The sequence below is a fragment of the Protopterus annectens genome, chromosome 1.part2 (genome assembly GCF_019279795.1).
Source record: "Protopterus annectens isolate FY-2018-M chromosome 1.part2, PAN1.0, whole genome shotgun sequence".
NCBI classification, from domain to species: Eukaryota; Metazoa; Chordata; order Ceratodontiformes; family Protopteridae; genus Protopterus; species Protopterus annectens.
In genome coordinates, this window is record NC_056727.1 from 628914239 (window position 1) to 628932442 (window position 18204).

The 18204-nt window shown below is 38.7% G+C and overlaps 1 protein-coding gene across 3 annotated transcripts in view; it reads left to right on the forward strand.

Annotated features, from left to right (window-relative positions):
* Window positions 1-18204, forward strand: part of RGS7 (regulator of G protein signaling 7) — a 2400584-nt gene that overhangs the window by 1528777 nt on the left and 853603 nt on the right. For all 3 annotated transcript variants that reach the window (XM_044058067.1, XM_044058054.1, XM_044058060.1), the window contains exon 4: window positions 15916-15967. In XM_044058067.1, coding sequence (XP_043914002.1) covers window positions 15916-15967 — 52 coding nt within the window. The remainder of the gene's footprint in view (window positions 1-15915; window positions 15968-18204) is intronic.

Here is an 18204-nt window from a genome sequence, read left to right on the forward strand (position 1 = left end):
CTGTTCCTTATGCTGTTCTGGCATGTCCAATAGTCAGTTTCGGGTTTACTCTCCAGTCCAGCTGGTGAATCTGGGTATCTTGAGGCAATGTTACAACTGCCTTATGTACACAGACCACCCTCTCCTCCTCCCATCAAACTCAAATATATGTGAGAGATGCAACTATATAGCCAAACTGGAGGCTGAGCTCTCTCAACCCAGCACTGGCACAGTCAGTCAGAGGAGAAGGTAACCACACACACCACTATTCCAGTCTCACATAGACCTATCACATCAGCAAACCAAACACATAAAAACACAAAAACATACTCGGAGGCTCTAAATAAAAATCTGCCAAAGCAGCAGAGACCTCCAAAGCAGACATCCAAGCAACCACTACCCTGCAACAATACCCACATATCACATATTTCACAAAGTCAGTGTGCCAAACAGCCACAGCCCTTAAGGCTAAACAACACACATAACACACTTGTAATAGGGGACTCTATTGTCAGACACACTGATGTCCCTCTCACCAGACTGAACAAGGAGAAGGTCACTGTAACCTGCCTGTCGGGTGCCAGGATCCGCCACATAACACAAGCACTCAGGTCACTCCAAAGCAAGTACAAATATGACTCTGTCATTGTCCATGCTGATGTGAATGACCTGAGACGTACCTCCCTGGACTACATGAAAAGAGACATAGAGGAGCTCTCTGATCATGTAGCCCAGACCAGTATGACCCTGACCTTGAGTAGCATCTTGCCCTCACCTAGAATGATGCCACAGTATAAAGACAAAATGATCACTTTTAACAATTGGCTAAAGTACTGGTGTCATTCTAAGGGGATTCAGTGTCTGTCAGCCTGGAATGACATGCTTGACAAGCCATGTTGCTTCGCTAGGGATGGCTTGCACCTGTCACCCCTGGGCTTTCGAATACTGGCTAAGGCTCTTGCCACTCCCATAGTGCCTTTTTTAGGCAAGGCTCAAAAGACAAACCCACCTCCATAGACAACACAAGAAAAAAAAACTAAGGGTAATGCTGCTCAACGCCAGAAGTCTAAACCTCAAGATGCACGCACTCGAGGCTCTCCTCAGTATGGAGAATATCGATATCTGTGCAGTGACAGAGACCTGATTCAAGGCCCCAGAGAGCACCCCAGCACTACCAGGTTATACCTCATACCATGCTTTTCGGCCCCAAAACTCGGACCGAACCACAAAAGGAGGGGGAGTATCCATACTCATCAAAGATACCCATACCTCCAGGTTAGAGGCACTACACGAAGCATCGGAGATCATCCATGTACAGTTAACAGTGGGCAAACCTGCCTTTAAGTTTGTAGCCTGCTACAGACCACCCTCCCAAACTCAGGAACCCCACTCGGTCTCCCTGAAAACACTGGAGAATATGAAGGTCTCTCCAAACACAATAATATTGGGTGACTTCAACTACCCAAACATCGACTGGGAAAACTACTCAAGCCCCAACACCCTTGCCCAATGGTTCCTAGAATTTATAAACTCAAATGATATGGAACAACTGGTCACCACTCCCACAAGAGGGGATAACATATTGAACCTGGTCATCACCAACATGGGGACTCTATGTTCCACACCAGAGGTATGTCCCTCATTGGTAAGATCAGACCATAAATTAATCTCACTGGACATCCATATCCCATCTCCACCCCCAACCAAGGAAATCACGGTGAAAAACTTCTCAAAAGCAAATTTCACACTTCTCAAAACCGAGGTGGAATCCTTCAAAGCCACCGGGCCAATGGAAAATACTGTCCAAACAGCAGAATCTTTTGCAAATGCATTCTACGGACACCTACAGGAATGCATGGATCGTGCTATCCCAAATAAAACCAAGACTCACTCCTCCAAAGGCAGGAGAGCAATCTGGTGGACCCCGGCCATAAATAAGCTATACAACAGAAGGAGGAAGCTACTACATGATAGAGCAAAATCCCAAAAAGGGAAGGCATCTCTGATCAGTACTAGCAAGAAACTACAATCCCTCATAAAATTATCTAAGGCCAGCTTCGAAAGAAAAATTGCACAAGACACTAAAGATAATCACAAGGCCTTCTTTAGTTATGTCAGGAATATGGGGGGCAACTCCCAGATATGCTCTGAGTTAGTACAAAATGACAAAAAATACATTGATCCCACAGACATTGCCAAGATCCTGGCAGACAGGTTCAGTGCAAACTCCCCCCCCCAAAAGACCAAATGTCTATCCCAACAGAATGTAGCCCCCCTGACATCACAAATGCACAGGTGAGAGCTGCCCTCTCCAAAGCAAAAAACACAGCATCAACGGGACCAGATGGTGTCCCAGGATGCGTCTTACATGAGCTCCAAGAAGAACTAAACCCTCACATAAAGTCACTGTTCAGTCTCAGCCTTGCTACAGGATATGTACCCAAGGAATGGCGTACAGCAACAGTGGTCCTGCTCCACAAAGGTGGTGCCACAACAGACCCAGGAAACTATCGCCCTATAAGCCTAACTAGTCTGGTCTGCAAAGCTATGGAGCGTATCATCATGGAACTCATAAACAAGGACATTGCTAACCTCCAGACACTGGATCCCGCCCAATTCGGCTTTGTTAAGGGCAGATCTTGCCTCTTGAACCTGGTCGACTTCTTTGAAACAGTTACCAAGGCCATAGATGAATGGAAGGTAGTCCTCACGGCCTACCTGGACCTCGCAAAAGCCTTTGACACAATATCCCACTAGGGCATCATAAATAAGCTCACCAGCTTAAATATCAACCCCTATGTCACAAGATGGGTTGCAAACTGGCTCAGGGATAGAACCCACATGGTCAGTATTGCAGGTGCCATGTCAGACTCCAAACCAGTTACAAGTGGCATCCCACAAGGCTCAGTCCTGGGACCTCTCTTGTTCGGTATATACTTCTCTGAGGTACAGGCTAATATGGGAGGACTATGGCTGACCAAGTTTGCAGATGACTGCAAGCTGGGTGCCATAATCGACTCTCCAGCTGACACAAGCATCCTCCAAAAGGGTCTCACAGAGACGGATAACTGATGCCAGCGCCATGGCCTTACGCTAAATGCTAAAAAGTGCATAGCCATCCCCTTCGGGAAAAGCAAAGTGCCCACAAATTACCACATAGGTGGTAATCCATTAAGTATGGAAGAAGTAATTAGGGATTTGGGGACCCAAGTAGATAGAAACCTCTCTTTTGACAATCACGTTGCCAGAGTGGTTAGAAAGACCTTCTATATAGCCCACCTTATCACGAAAGGGTTCACATCTAGAACAAGAGAGGTCATTGTGCCCCTCTACTCACCACTCATCAGGCCCATAATTGAATATAATGCCCCATTTGGGATGTACCTTACTCGACACCTGCAGCAACTGGAGAGGCCCCAAAAGTACCTCACCAAGAGGATCAAGGGACTCAAACAGATGCCCTATGCAGTTCGGCTAAAGAAACTCCAGCTCTACTCAGTTGCTTACCACCTACTCAGAGGTGATCTATGCCTGACATATAAAGCCATGTCCAACCCAGAATTAATGGACATGCTCCACCTCAGGAAATCCAAATCCCTTAGAGCTACACACTCCAGGGACTTAAACCTCAGCACAGAAATAAATAGGACATGCTGGAGTGACAGATTTATATCCCAGAGGCTGCCCTCACTCTGGAACAGAATCCCAGTCTATGTTAGGCAGAACCCCTCACTGACCCTCTTCAAGAGAAATCTTGATGAGTAGATGGGAGATCGTAAGTTCACCCCTGGGATCTCTTCTGTGTCCTTACTAGACAGGGGCACAGTAAACTAACCTTAAAAGGGCTATCTTCTGTGACCTACTCTACAGAGGCACAGTAAATCGATCTAAAAGGGTGGCGAAAGCCAAACACACTCTGGCTAGGCTTGTAAATGCCCCAGAGCAGATAGCCTAGTATAAACCTATGAACCTATAAACCTATAAATATATATATATCTATATATATATATATATATATATATATATATATATATCTATATATATATATATATATATATATATATATATATATATATATATATATAGAGCTATATATATTTTATATATATATATATATATATATATATATATATATATATATATATATATATATATATATATATATATATATATATATATATATATATATATATATATATATATATATGTGTGTGTGTGTGTGTGTGTATGTGTGTGTATCTATATATATATGTATATGTATATATACACAACTCTATTTAAAATGATCAAATGACCCAAATGTCAACATTCACAATGTCAACAAAAAAGTGTTGAAATCACAAGTTTCACCACACTATTACACGTGCTAAGGAATAACTCAGATGCATGCAAAATTAAACAAACAAAAGAAACAAAACAGAGCAGAGGTTGAACACATGCTCCCTGTAGACCTATGTCAAAATCCCTGTATATAGCTGTGTGTGTGTGGTGAGGTGGGGTGGGGGGGTAGTGGGCCTTATCTTCTAAAAATAAATACTTATCGATTGCTCTTTGTTTTTGTTTTTTTGATGCTTGCCAGAAGAACTCTGGCCTTGTCATCCTTCTGTGAACAACTTTTAGCAAGGTCAGTTGAATTAATCAGGGTTTTTGAGGGTTTTATTAAGCTCACTAATTACATTGAAGGCATGGAAAACTGGATCATTCTACTTATGGATGACAAGAGTTGCATGTGGCACATGGGGGTAAGGCTGAAGACAGACCTTAGGACATGGGAAGCCCAGTCTAAACACTGCTGCTTCACTTTTTTTTATCCCACTGTATGGTGTTACAAGTGACTCTTCGGGCTTAGAATATGTATCAGCAGGACCCAGACTGAAAACTCTAAGACAGGCCTAGCAAGTAGGAGTTAATGTAATATAAAGCCTACATTAGCAGACTCAAAGAGCAGGGGTATTAGCAAGAGATCATCAACTACTGTACGTCTGGATATGGAATCAAGAGAGGGAAAGGGCAGAAATGACCCTTTATCCAACACTGCTTACTCGCTAGTGTGATTACTCTGTGCATTCCTGAATGCCTTATGGCGTAAGGGTGGTCCTATTTCTATAGTGGGTACAGAAGAAGGTGACTAGGATGGTGAAGAAAACAAGACACAGGACATATGAGGAGAACATAAGAGAGCATAACTGGTTTTGACAGGAAAAGAGATAAGACTGGATGATTACATGAGAACAAGAATGCACAGAAAAGAAAGAACGTGGTAGGAACCTACAGTTGTGTGCTTTTATATATATATATATATATATATATATATATATATATATATATATATATATATATATACATATACAAAAAACAAACTTTCACGAAAAATACTTTGCTGAACTGTGTAATCAAAAAAAAAAAAAACACACAAACAAATACATCAAACACATTTATGCACCCCACTACTTATATATACTAACTCCAAGATCACACTTATTGACAAATATAGGTGTATGTTACTAGAGCAATAGACCAAAATGTCAAACATGATAAGTTCAAAATGTGGAAGAATGCAAGCTTTTCCTCAAAATGCTGATAAAACAAAAGTTGTCTTTTTCCAGGGGGTAAGCTTCCCTGCACCCCACACCCATTGCATATAATATATATCAATTCTGAGATCCCACCACAGTGGGGAAAGAGCAAACATCCAAGCCAAAAAATACGAACATTTAGGGAAAAACATGTTTTGATATTTTTTATGTCCAAACAAGGCCTGTCAAATTATTTTTAGGATGTGTGCACATGGCAGTGTGTGTGTATGTGTGTGTGTGTGTGTGTGCGTGTGTGTGTGTGTGTGTGTGTGTGTGTGTGTGTGTGTGTGTGTGTGTGTATCTAACTATATATGTGTATGTATATATATATATATATATATATATATATATATATATATATATATATATATATATATATATATATATATAATATATATATATATAGATAGATAGATATATAGATATATATATATATAGATATATATATAGATATATATATATAGCTATGGGTCTTTAACTTGGTCTACTTCACATTAGGTCTACTCACATAAGATCATCAAAAAATGATTGATCTCAAAACACCAACCTGACAATTCACATTTTCTAAAACATAACTTTGGAGCATGCATATTCAAACACAACAGTTTTTGCAGAGGGCAAGACCCCTGCACTTCCTATATGGGGAGCTCACTACGAACTCCTCCAGTTATTTATCTATACCAACTCAAAAGACTGCACAATATCAGGGGAAGGACATATTCCCTAATGCCAGTATTACTGTAATATCACACTCCTGCTGATCAACATCCCAGTCAACCAAACAATGCAGACAGGAGAGCTGTGAGCCAATCAAATGTCTGACCTACTTTACCAATGGGTTCTTGTCAAGAGCTAGAATTGCCATTTGTTTAGATAAATATTTAGATAGATAAATAAATAAATAAAAATATTTGAAATACCAACAAAATAGTTTCAAATTCGCTTTTCAAATTTTGCCAGTATTTCCATCTGTGGGATTGCAGTGCACTGGGAGTGGGAATCTGCCAGTTCTCCATTATATATATAAGTTATGTGGAGGAGGGTTGTGAAAAAAAGTATGACTCTTTTGCCTTTTTTTTTTTTTAGATTCAGTTTCTATTTTAAAGGTTTTCCATTCAAACATTTGATATTTAAAGCACTATATGTATATATATATATATATATATATATATATATATATATATATATATATATATATATATTTTTTTTTTTTTGCTTAATGTTCTGTTCTACCAAACTTTTGTAGACAAAGCTCCTGGGGTGAAGGTGTCTACCTGTCGATGCAGCCAAGTACAAGGTTTTCTTCTAAACTATTGAGGGAAAGGTGCTAGGCATTTAATGTCCTACAAGTGCAGCTAGCTTATGTTTTTAATGCAGAAATTGCTAAAAGTATCTCTTGACAGGATGAAACATACCATTTAGCTTGCTTTCTCTTGAATTTGTAGCTTAATGTAGAGGATTCCCCTTTTTTCCTGAACTTTTGGAAGGCTTGTGCTCATGTGTCCCTGGAGCAATCGATTATAAATGAAAATTGGGTTGGGAGGATGGCCTAATGGTTAAGGTGTTTGCCTTACAAACACAAGGTACATGGTTTGAATCTCACAGGGGATAATTGGCTAGGCTTAAAATGGCTCGTCAAAGGCAGTTAGCCTAGTACTAATCTATGAACCTATAAATATAGACAAGTTTTTCCCGAATTTGCCCTAGTGCAAGCTGATCATCAGACCTCACCTGGCCATTCTGCCCAGTTGGAATACGTTGTCCCTGAGGCAGCCATCAAAGATGGATTGTATTTTTTAATTTGATGTTGACCTGGCATGTCCACTCATATTCAACTTAGAGCAAAGGAAGTGGATGTACAATGACCTATCCAGGTGGAACAATCGCTTTCACTTCTGGAAGCGATGTTTCCTACTTTGCAGCCCTTCACCAACCCCAAACCACAATTTGCACCTACCTGTTGGTCCTCTGAAAACACACAACCCTTCCTTTCCCCTCATACAGGTGAGTGAACCATGCCCCTTCACTCCACTCTCCTCCCTTCCTTCCTTCCTAATTCATCCAGTGCTGAGCCACTAGTTGAACCCTGGTCACCTGGGTCACAGTTAGGTCTCCACCACCCTTGTTCACAGGTAGACCTCCATCCCTTTTCACCACAGACCTAAGCAGCACATTACTGTATATGTCCTACTATTTGTAGTTTTAAGTCTTCTTTGTTTTCCATTTGTTTACTGACATTTGATTACCAGGAATCTCTTAATGGGTAGGAGTCCATTTTCATCAGAGACCTGGGGAGAAAAGCTCCAAGGAATTACAAAACATTTTAAGAACAATAATTTTACAATCTTTAAAAATAATATAAAAATATCTACAGTTTAAAAAATCATAGCAAATTAGTCATAATGTGAAAACATTGGTTAGGAATAGATATGAGTTTGAGGACAATGATTAAATATTTAGGGAAATGTTATCAAGTTTAGAGAAATTAAAGGTAAGTTAGTATAATGCAAACAGGAATTACAATACAAATTGGGAGAAAAACAGAGTTATGGCATATTTAGCTAGACTGTCAGGGGCTATAATTTTCCAAAGTAAAATAGTGAGTGAATTTATTTAATTCCTGTCCCTGCATTTTTTTTAACTTTTTTGGAAGCCTTTAATTGCTCAGGTAATTTACCTACATTTCAGTTGTTAGTACTTTTATTACTTTGACACCATAGAAGCTATAAATAAATGCAGCCTGAAGTTCATCCTGCTCAGTGCTAGAAGACTAAATCTCAAGATCCACTCGCTCAAAGCACTTCTCAAAATGGAGAACAACATCTGTGCTGTAACAGACACCTGGTTTAAAGCAGCAGAAATCACCCCCTGCACTACCAGGCTATAACTCATTCCACACCTTTCGCTCCCAGAACATGGACCAAAGCTCCAAAGGTGGTGGTGTCTCCATATTCATAAAGGATATGAACACCTCCAGACTAGTAGCCCAGCATAATGCATATGAGATACTCCAGGTACAACTAACATTGAGTAAGACAGCGATTCAGGTCATAGCCTGCTATAGGCCCCCAACCATGTCCCAAGGCTCTCACTCCACATTCCTAAGCACCCTGGAAACTATTAAGATCCAATCCAGCACTCTCATACTAGGTGACGTCAACTACCCCTCCATCAGCTGGGAAAACTACACATGCACCAATGCACTGGCCCAATGCTTCCTGGAATTCATCAATTCCAATGCTCTGGACCATCTCATTCTTGCCCCCACTAGAGGAAGCAACATCCTTGACCTGGTTATTACTAACATGGGCAACTGTTGCTCTACACCAATAGTCAATTCCTCCCTGGTTAGATCTGACCACAAACTAATCACCATGAAAATCCAAATCTCAGCCACACTCCCCGCAAAGGTATCCACCATGAAAAACTTCTACAAAGGTGACTTTGGACTCCTAAAAACAGAGGTGGCTAACTTCATGGCATCCATGCCAATGGAAAATAGATGCATGACTGCCAAATCATACACCAGTGCACTGTACAAAAACATACATAAATGCATGGAACTAGCCATACCCAACAGAACCAAGATGCTCTCCTCCAAAAAAGGAAGCCAGTCTAGTGGTCCCCTGCCATTAATAAACTCTACAACAGAAGGAAGAAACTGTTGCAGAAAAACATGAACTCCCAAGACTGGAAAAACTCCCTTATTAGCCTCAACAAAAAGTTGAGATCCTTTATCAAAACCTCCAAATCCAGCTATGAAGGCAGAATTGCAGCAGACACTAAAAACAACCACAAAGCCTTCTATAGTTATATCAAGAATCTCCATGACAATACCCAGATTTGCTCTGAGTTACTGCAATAATGGTACCTCCTATACTGAGCCAACAGAGTTTGCCAATATACTGGCCGACAGATTCAATGCCAACTTTTCCCCTCTCTTCTACTCTAAAGGACCAATCTCAATGCTGGAAGAATGCCAAGCACCCAGCATTACTGTTTAAACCTGCATTATCTAAGACCAAGAATACAGATTCCATTGGACCCAGCAATATCCCTGGCTGTGTTCTACATGAATTACAAAGTGAACTGGCACCACATCTGTGTGATCTGTTCATTCACAGCCTCACCTCAGGCTTTGTTGCTACCGAATGGCACACTGCTACAGTCATCCCTCTTCATAAAGGAGGAGCTACTACAGACCCTGGAAATTATCGCCCCATTAGCCTGATGAGTGTAATATGTAAGGCTATGGAGCACATCGTCATGGACCTAATTAACAAGTATGTAGGGATTCTCCAAACTCTAGATCCCATGCAATTTGGTTTTGTGAAAAGGTAGATCATGCCTGCTCAACCTGGTTGACTTCTTTGAGTCAGTCATCAGAGCGGTGGATGAAGGTGAGGCAGCTCATACAGCCTACCTCGATCTGGCCAAGGCCTTTGATACCATTCCTCACTCAGGAATTATTAATAAACTCAGCAAACTATGCATTAACCCCTATATCATTAGGTGGGTTGCAAACTGGCTCACAGATAGAACCCACAGTGTGAAAGTAGCAGACTCCAAGTCAGTCAGACTGACGACTAGTCATTAGTGGAGTCCCACAGGGATCGGTCCTGGGCCCTCTCCTGTTTGGCATCTACTTCTCAGAAGTCCAGGCTGACATGGAGGGCCTCTGGCTGACCAAATATGCAGACAACTGCAAGCTGGGGGCCATTATTAACAACCCAAGTAATGCAGGCATCCTACAGAAAGGCCTCACTGACTGGTGTCGAAACCATGGCCTTAAGCTTAATCCCACAAAATGTGTCGTCGTCCCCTTTGGGAAAAACTCAGTTCCCACTAATTACCACATTGATGGGAGCCCACTAAGCTCTGAAGGCATTAAAAGAGATCTGGGGACACAGGTTGACAGCAATCTCTCTTTCGACCACCACATTGCCACTGTGGTCAGAAAGCCGTTCTATGTGGCACATCTCATTACCAAGGGTTTTGCATCCAGGAAGAAAGAGGTCATCATTTCTCTCTACTATTCACTCATTAGGCCAATCATAGAGTATAATGCCCCATTTAGCATGTACCTCACTAGACAGCTGCAACAGCTGAAGAGGCCACAAAAGTACGTAACAAAGAGGATCCTAGACCTTAAACACATGTCCTACATGGACAGACTCAAAAAACTCCAGCTATTCTCTGTCTCATATCATCTACTAAGAGGTGATCTCTGCTTGACTTAAAAAGCCATGTCTGACCCAGTTCTGTTAGAAATGCTGCATCTATAGAAATCCCAATCTCTCCACACCACATGCTGCAGAGACCTCAACCTCATTACCACAATCAACAGAACATGCTGGAGGAACAGGTTCATAACCCAGAGGCTGCCCATGCTCTGGAATAGACTTCCCATACATGTCATGCAGAGCACCTCACTAGCCCTCTTCAAGAGAAATCTTGATGAGTGGATGGGAAACAGAAAGTTCACCCTGGGGACCACTCCAGTGGCTCTGCTTGATAGAGGCACTGGGAACTAATAAAGGGTAGCACAATGCAAGGGCACTTCTATGAGCTAGGCTTGTAGAGGCCCCAGGGCCATTAGCCTAGTACACCCCTATGAACCTATGAAGTATGCTTAAATATGTCATTATACTAATTCCAACTTTTTGTTCATATAAAAAGATTTAGTAAAATGCTTGAGTTCTTATTGTTTCGTTTTTTTTTTGGGGGGGGCTTTGTTTTTGTTTTGAGGCATTTTTGGTGTTTTGTATTTAATCTCTTTCACGTGACTTTTCAAGTTAGTAGTAATTGGGTTTATGATGCTCCGCTGTGGAAGACTTGATATTTTACTGTAATTTATCTTTCTGTGAAGGATTTTAAAGGCTTTATGCAGAAATGACAACTTTATGATAGCTTCAGATTGACTAATCAGGTTTGGACTTGTAGTTTGACCATTTTCCTCCTGGTTCAATGTGTGATTGAGTGGAAAGCTGTAATCCTGTGAGATGAGCAAAATAAAGTACACTGATAGTTGAATATCAGAAATAAGTGATTTGGCCATTTAAAGTCTTTCAGGGTTTTGTTTGACCCTGGAAATCACATTATGTACTTGTGTCAACATTAATCTAGTTTTCAAGATATTTTCTTACCAAATTTCCATTAACCTATTTCACTTTATGTGAAAGCAGAGCTATATTAGAAAAAAAATAGAGAACTGTTCACTCAGCTGAGTTCTTAAGACTTATTTACAAGCACCCTGAAAAAAGTTTTGGGCCCATGGAATGAGAATTTTTGATTTTTGAGAGGGATGACTGGACCTGATCTGAATTTGGGAGGGTATGGGAGGGAATAGGAAGGATATTTTCATGGGAAGCGGTATGACATCAGACAAGAATGTGTCCTCAAGAATATTTGCAATTCTTTTGAGGTCAGAGTGGGAAGCTCCCTTAGTAATGTGTTCATTGCATAGCTGTGCATTACTTCTAAGTTTCCTGATGTGTTGACTCACCTTGCACTATGTGAGTGTACACTTAAGAGTTTTGCTTACAATTTTTAGACCTCTTCTCTAGTATGAGAGTGTGTTTCTGTATGTAGTTAACAGCTTCTTCTTTATTTTACAAAGTTCATTGATGTTGGATATCTATGTGCATGTTTAGTTTTAAATTTACAACTGTTCTTATGGTCGATGGGCATGGTCTCTTTAATACACACCACAGAGGAGCAGTATTCTGCAGAGTATCCTATTGGTTTGCTTGAAGGAATACCCATTTTATGTAAATTAAGAATCTTACTGAATGGCAAGCACTTGGTTTTGGAGATGGCCTGAAATATGGTAGTATGTTTTTGGCAGGCAAGTCTTGTTTTACTGCTAGCTGGCCAGATGTAATCAGTGAACTAGTGACACTAGGGATGTCACAAGAAGGATAAGAAGAAGATTAGCACCTCTACTAGGTAGGAGATCATTTTGAGCAAGGTAATTTCATTAGCAAAATGAAGAAATCCTTTGCTGTATTTGTTGGTAGTTGTATAGTTTGTCAGCTGATTGATGGGTAGAATAAGTCTCCCAATATAATCACATGCAATCTAATCTAGAACATTCCATAGAAGTTTAGTCAATCTGTGCATTCAGAGGAGTAAATGGAGGATAATTTCAATGATGCAGGCACAATTGTCGTGGTGTTATGGAGGACGGGGACTGCAAAATATAGCTAGATATGCCTGGACAAGGCAATCCTCTCAGTCTGATTCCAATGTGAATTGTAGTACAAGAAAAGATTGTTTTAAAGGGCATGTACTGTATGTTCGGAGACTGAGGGGGGTATGCCCTAGCTGGGTTAAGGGATGGCCAAAAGCTGTACTGGTATTAGGAGATTTTAGTTGGTTAAGAAGACCAACAAATGTAATATGGCAGCATACAAAAGAAATAACAAAATGTAGTAGCAAATATTGCATGAAAGAAATGGATTGCTATAAGGAAGGGTAGAGCAGCATTAATGTATACATAGTGTACTTGATTGATGGGTGAAGGATAAACAACTATTTGCAGGATGTGGATTCCAAAAGAATGGATGATGTTATTGAAAGAAGAGTGGGAGGAGGCATTGTATAGTGTGGGATTTCTAATTAGGAAGGCCAGATATTTTGATCAGCAAATGTGGTTAATATGTAATTGGCATCTAACAACACAAATATGTTTAATGAAAACAGGAGGATAGAAAGGGGATGCTGGCAGCAGGTGACCCAACCGTTTCCTGTCAAACACATGAAATGGTTTACCCTGTCTCCACTGGAGAATCACATGTCTCCATGTGCTCCTTGAGTACCTGCTTCCATCTTCAAACCCCTGAGACAACAAAGGAGGCCATGCCCTTGACTCCTGTCCCCCTCTATCTAGCTTCAGCTATGACAGAACTGCTAATGAATCCCTAATTACTTGGTTCACAGTAAGAGCTCTGCCCTTCTGCACCAAGGAGCTGGGTATAATTCATAACCACAGAATAAGTGTATGTAATTGCATTAGCACCATGTCTTAGTTATATCGGGGTATACTTTGGGTGGAGAGGGAAGAATTCTTTTAAGTATCATTAGGAGGTTGAGGATAATGGATATCAGAACTAGGAGAAGGTTAAAGGATTGCACATTTAATGCTGAAGAAAGTGTTAAGGAATTAATGGGAGAAGTTACCTCTGCTATAGATATTGATTGTGAGTAGACAAAGAAGTGTTAAGAGAAATTGGTATGTTGAGGAATTATTGTTTTTTATTTACATAGGAAAATATGTAGATTGATTGATGCTAAAAATGTGTGTGTTGGGAGGAGGGTAAATTGTATGGAGACTGAGTGTCAACATTTCACCACAGAAAGACTGTTGGATTTCTGTTACTGATCTTTCAAAATCTCATTTCTGATCTAAAAAAAGTTGCATATTTTGTGCTAGTCTTGGTGAAGAGAGAAAAGATGGGTAATATGTTTATTTTCCACATTTTCTTTCTCTTCTCCAAGTTTGTGTCACAGAAAACCACAACTTTTGTGAGGAACAGACAAAAAATATGAGGCAAAAGTCTTGACATTCTGTGAAAATCTGTAAAGTTACGAGATATGCTCTGATTAGTATGATTTATTTGTGAGTTACCTACCTTTCATTTAATGAGGTTTTCTAAAACAATCTAATCAGTATTTATAGAGAACCAAGACTAAAAGGTACATAATAACACCATCAGGTGTAGTACTTTAATAAATGTGAGTGCATCAGGCATTGACATTAACTATGAATATGAAGAAGTACATTCAAGACAGCATAGGAATAGACCATGTGATTAAACAAGTATCCTGTATGTGGTAAGAAAAGAAACAAGAATAATTTTTGACTAGTTTTAGTTATGACTAAGCAATTTTCCTAGCTTATCAACATTTCTTTTTCACATAGTCTATAGGAAAGAGGGAATTTTTTGTCATTTTTTTCCCAAAATTATGATATCTACATGTAAACAATGGCAAACTGTTGGGATGCTAGCTCTTCAAAGATTACAAAGTATTGTAAGCATGCTCAATAATGACTAAGTAAAGAATTAAGTCTTATCAGAAGGTGTTAAGTCTGACTTCTCATTGACTAACAACTGCTAACCTGACACATATAAAATTATACCCCTAGGACTATTAAACTTCGAACCTTGACTTCTTAGTTTAAAGTTAATATGTCAAGAAACTGCAACAATAGTTTAATATGTTTGTTTGACAATCCACAGGAATCACTCAACTTGGTTGAATAAGAAATTTAAACACTAGAAGAGTTATGGACAACTGTATAGAAATCATTTTTGCAAATAGGCAACCAATATGCATTGGCAGCACATTATAAATTGTTAAATAAGATAAACTTTTTGTCACTTGTAAACAGTATACTGTGATTACAAACACATTATTCTGCACCTGTGCATCTTTTGTGGAACAAATTTATATTCAGGCATTTATATTTTTTTCTAAATGGGTTTAGTAATATAGTGAATTTTCGATTCTACTTGAAAGGGGTGTAAGAGGGATATTATTACTAGTTGGAAGAATCAGAGAAATTAAAGATATTTACTGCAGATTAATAAAATGGAAATGAATGTATTACTGAAGGAAATGACATAAATATAGCTCAGGTGTTATTATTTAGGCACCTATTAGGCCAGTCCGATCTACATTTAGTGATTTTTATTCAAGGGATTTGAGCTGTTTAAGATTATCATTATGGAGTCTAATACTTAAAAACATTTTGTCTAAAAATGTTAGCATATTCTTTTACACTCTGCTATTATTTTAAGAAGCCAGATTACTGATTTGTTTAATGTGCAGGGGTAAGGGATATGAGAATTGGATTACTTAGAAATGAACTGTGAATGTTTATATCTAATAAGTGGCTATATTCAGCAAAAAAAAGAAATGATGTATCTGTTAACATGTGGAAGTTTTAATAAGGATGCAATATTCTAATTTGTTTTTCATTTTTTGAAACACAACTACCAAATTTGTGTTTATCAAAATGTTAATATTGTGTCAGTGTTTTGTTTACTATTAAGAAGAGTATTTTGTGGATTATGTCAAGATTTTAAAAATGTTGTATTTAGTTATATGATTTACCATGACTGTGAATATTAAAGTAATAGTTGGAATTATGCAAACTAGAGAGAAGAAAGAAAGGCTATCACAGATAATTAGAACTTTGATAAATAATTAACATATTTGGCAAGTTTAGTTACCATCTGAGTAGCTATTAAAATATACATAATGATCTAGTATTTCCTTTTGCTATACTCAGTTCTCATGTTTGCTTTTCTTAAGTAACTAAGTTAAATATTTTCTTATGTTTGTTTTTTTTCAGACTCCATATTTTTGGCCATCAAATTGTTGGGAACCAGAAAATACTGACTATGGTATGTATACAGAAATGTTTAGAAGGCTTCAACAGTTTGTGAAATACAATAAATACATGCATTGACAAACATTTGGATTGCTTGTTAGCATATGCATCTTTCTAAGCATGGAACCAGTCTGTCACTAAGTTACAAAATTATGTTCTTCTTATTTTGCTTATTCTTCTATGAAATAACTAATCATTTAAAAAAAAATGGTTGTTGAGCTGTATTGGAAAATATGAAGTAGTTTGTAACCATTAAAGAGAATTGTCATTCTAATATTTTTGTACAGTGCTTTCAGTCTTTTTATGGTTCATTTCATATGTTCCACTGTAGATTTTTTTTTATTAAATGCACAGAAGAAGGAATATGTTAAATTAACTGTACTGACTAAGCAAATACTACAACATATATTTCTAGTGCGAAGGGTTGGCATCCTAAATCCACTTATCTTACTTCAAGTTTGTGTTTTCATAATTTTCTTAAATAATTCCAGAGGGGTCAGGTTGGATAAATCCTTATTACCATAGCCAGCTTTAGGCACCTGCAGTTGCTAGGGGCCGCCAGCTACAGCAAGTTATCTTATCTTGATATGTTGTAATGTCTGTTGAACCAAAAAAAGCCAGTACAGCAATCCCGTATACTTAACAAATCAGGGGGATAATAACATTTATTTAGTTCTCCTTTAAAATTAAAAGATATGTCTGGTTATACTAACAGTGTTTTATCCATTAACAGGCTTTACAATACCACTGATATGGTGTCCCAGGCTTAGTTAAACCATACTAGTGGACATTCTCCATTAAAACTAATACAAATAGCCAGCTTTAAGTACTTGTAATACCTGTGGCTGCAGGGGATGCCCCTTAATAATCCATGATTGTCAGGGGCCCCACAAAATCTGCTATTGGTTGTGAAAAATGAGGGCAAAAAATGTACTAATTTTCTGATTATGTTCTTTAACCTGAACAGGGTTGTGATATGATCCTGTTAAGATGAAGATGATAATGAACATGAGCAGGGTAAGCACTAGACAGGTCAGCAGCTCAGAGTGACTGATCTCAGTGCAGAATGGTTTTCTCTTTCAGGGAATTTTATAAATACTGACAGAACCCTGGACAATATAACTCTCAAATAATAATAACAGAATAAATACTCAGAATCAGGAACATGTTTTAAGTATTATTCTAATTCAGTTCAAAAGTTAATAGAATAACACCTTTTGCATCAACATGTATTTTTGGCCAATAAGAAGTTTAAAACTTTGATGTCAGGATTTGTTGACTCTGTAATCCTGATTAATTTACTAGCAAATCAAACTGTTTACAAAATACAGGCCAAAATTATGAGGCAAAATCAGGGAATGCCTCTGAAATCAGGGACAGTGATAAGTGTGAGTGTGTGTGTGTGTGTGTGTGTGTGTGTGTGTGTGTGTGTGTGTGTGTGTGTGTGTGTGTGTGTGTGTGTGTGTGTGTGTGTGTGTGTGTGTGTGTGTAAAAATATCATAGATTTGTATCTGTGCACATACCGAAGAATTTCAGGAAACATACATTATTCTTCTGGGTATCAGTAAAAAATATAGCTAGCAAAGTAATTATATTTCAAAAGTAAGGCATAAAGTATATCACAAAACATTCAGACACTTAAATCTTCTAGGAATATGGTGGACCCCACTCTCCTGACTGTATGAATGGATACAGGGGTCCCCCTTAATCATCCTTGACTGTGTGGGGCCCCAGAAAAGCTGTTGCTGGTTGTTGAAAAATGAGGACAAAAAATGCATTAATTTTCTGATTATACTCTTTAACCTGAACAGGGCTAAGATATGACCCTGTTAGGATAAAGGTGATAATGGCCGCTACTGTCAACCACAACCATTCAAAAGTCTGCTCTGCTGAGATGTGTGTGTACAGAACATTGCTGTAGGTTATGTGTATTTGGGGGCTGGGGATTATGAGGTTATTACTTTTTTAAATGTTATCACAGTCAAACCTTAGAGGTGTGCACAGAAGGTTGCTATACTTTTTGTTTGACCTGGAGACAGTGTGCTCATTGTTTCTTTTATTTTTTTAAAGACCTTACTATAGCTTGTGTAGGGGCAGTATAATGTCTAACAGCAACAAAATACTACATTACCGTAAACATTATTTTTTTCACTTTCCTTACAATCACACATCAGGCACTTATACAAGTGGCTGTGTTTTGAGGATTATGGGTGAGAAGTGAGGAAGCATGCTATGTGTATGTATATGTAT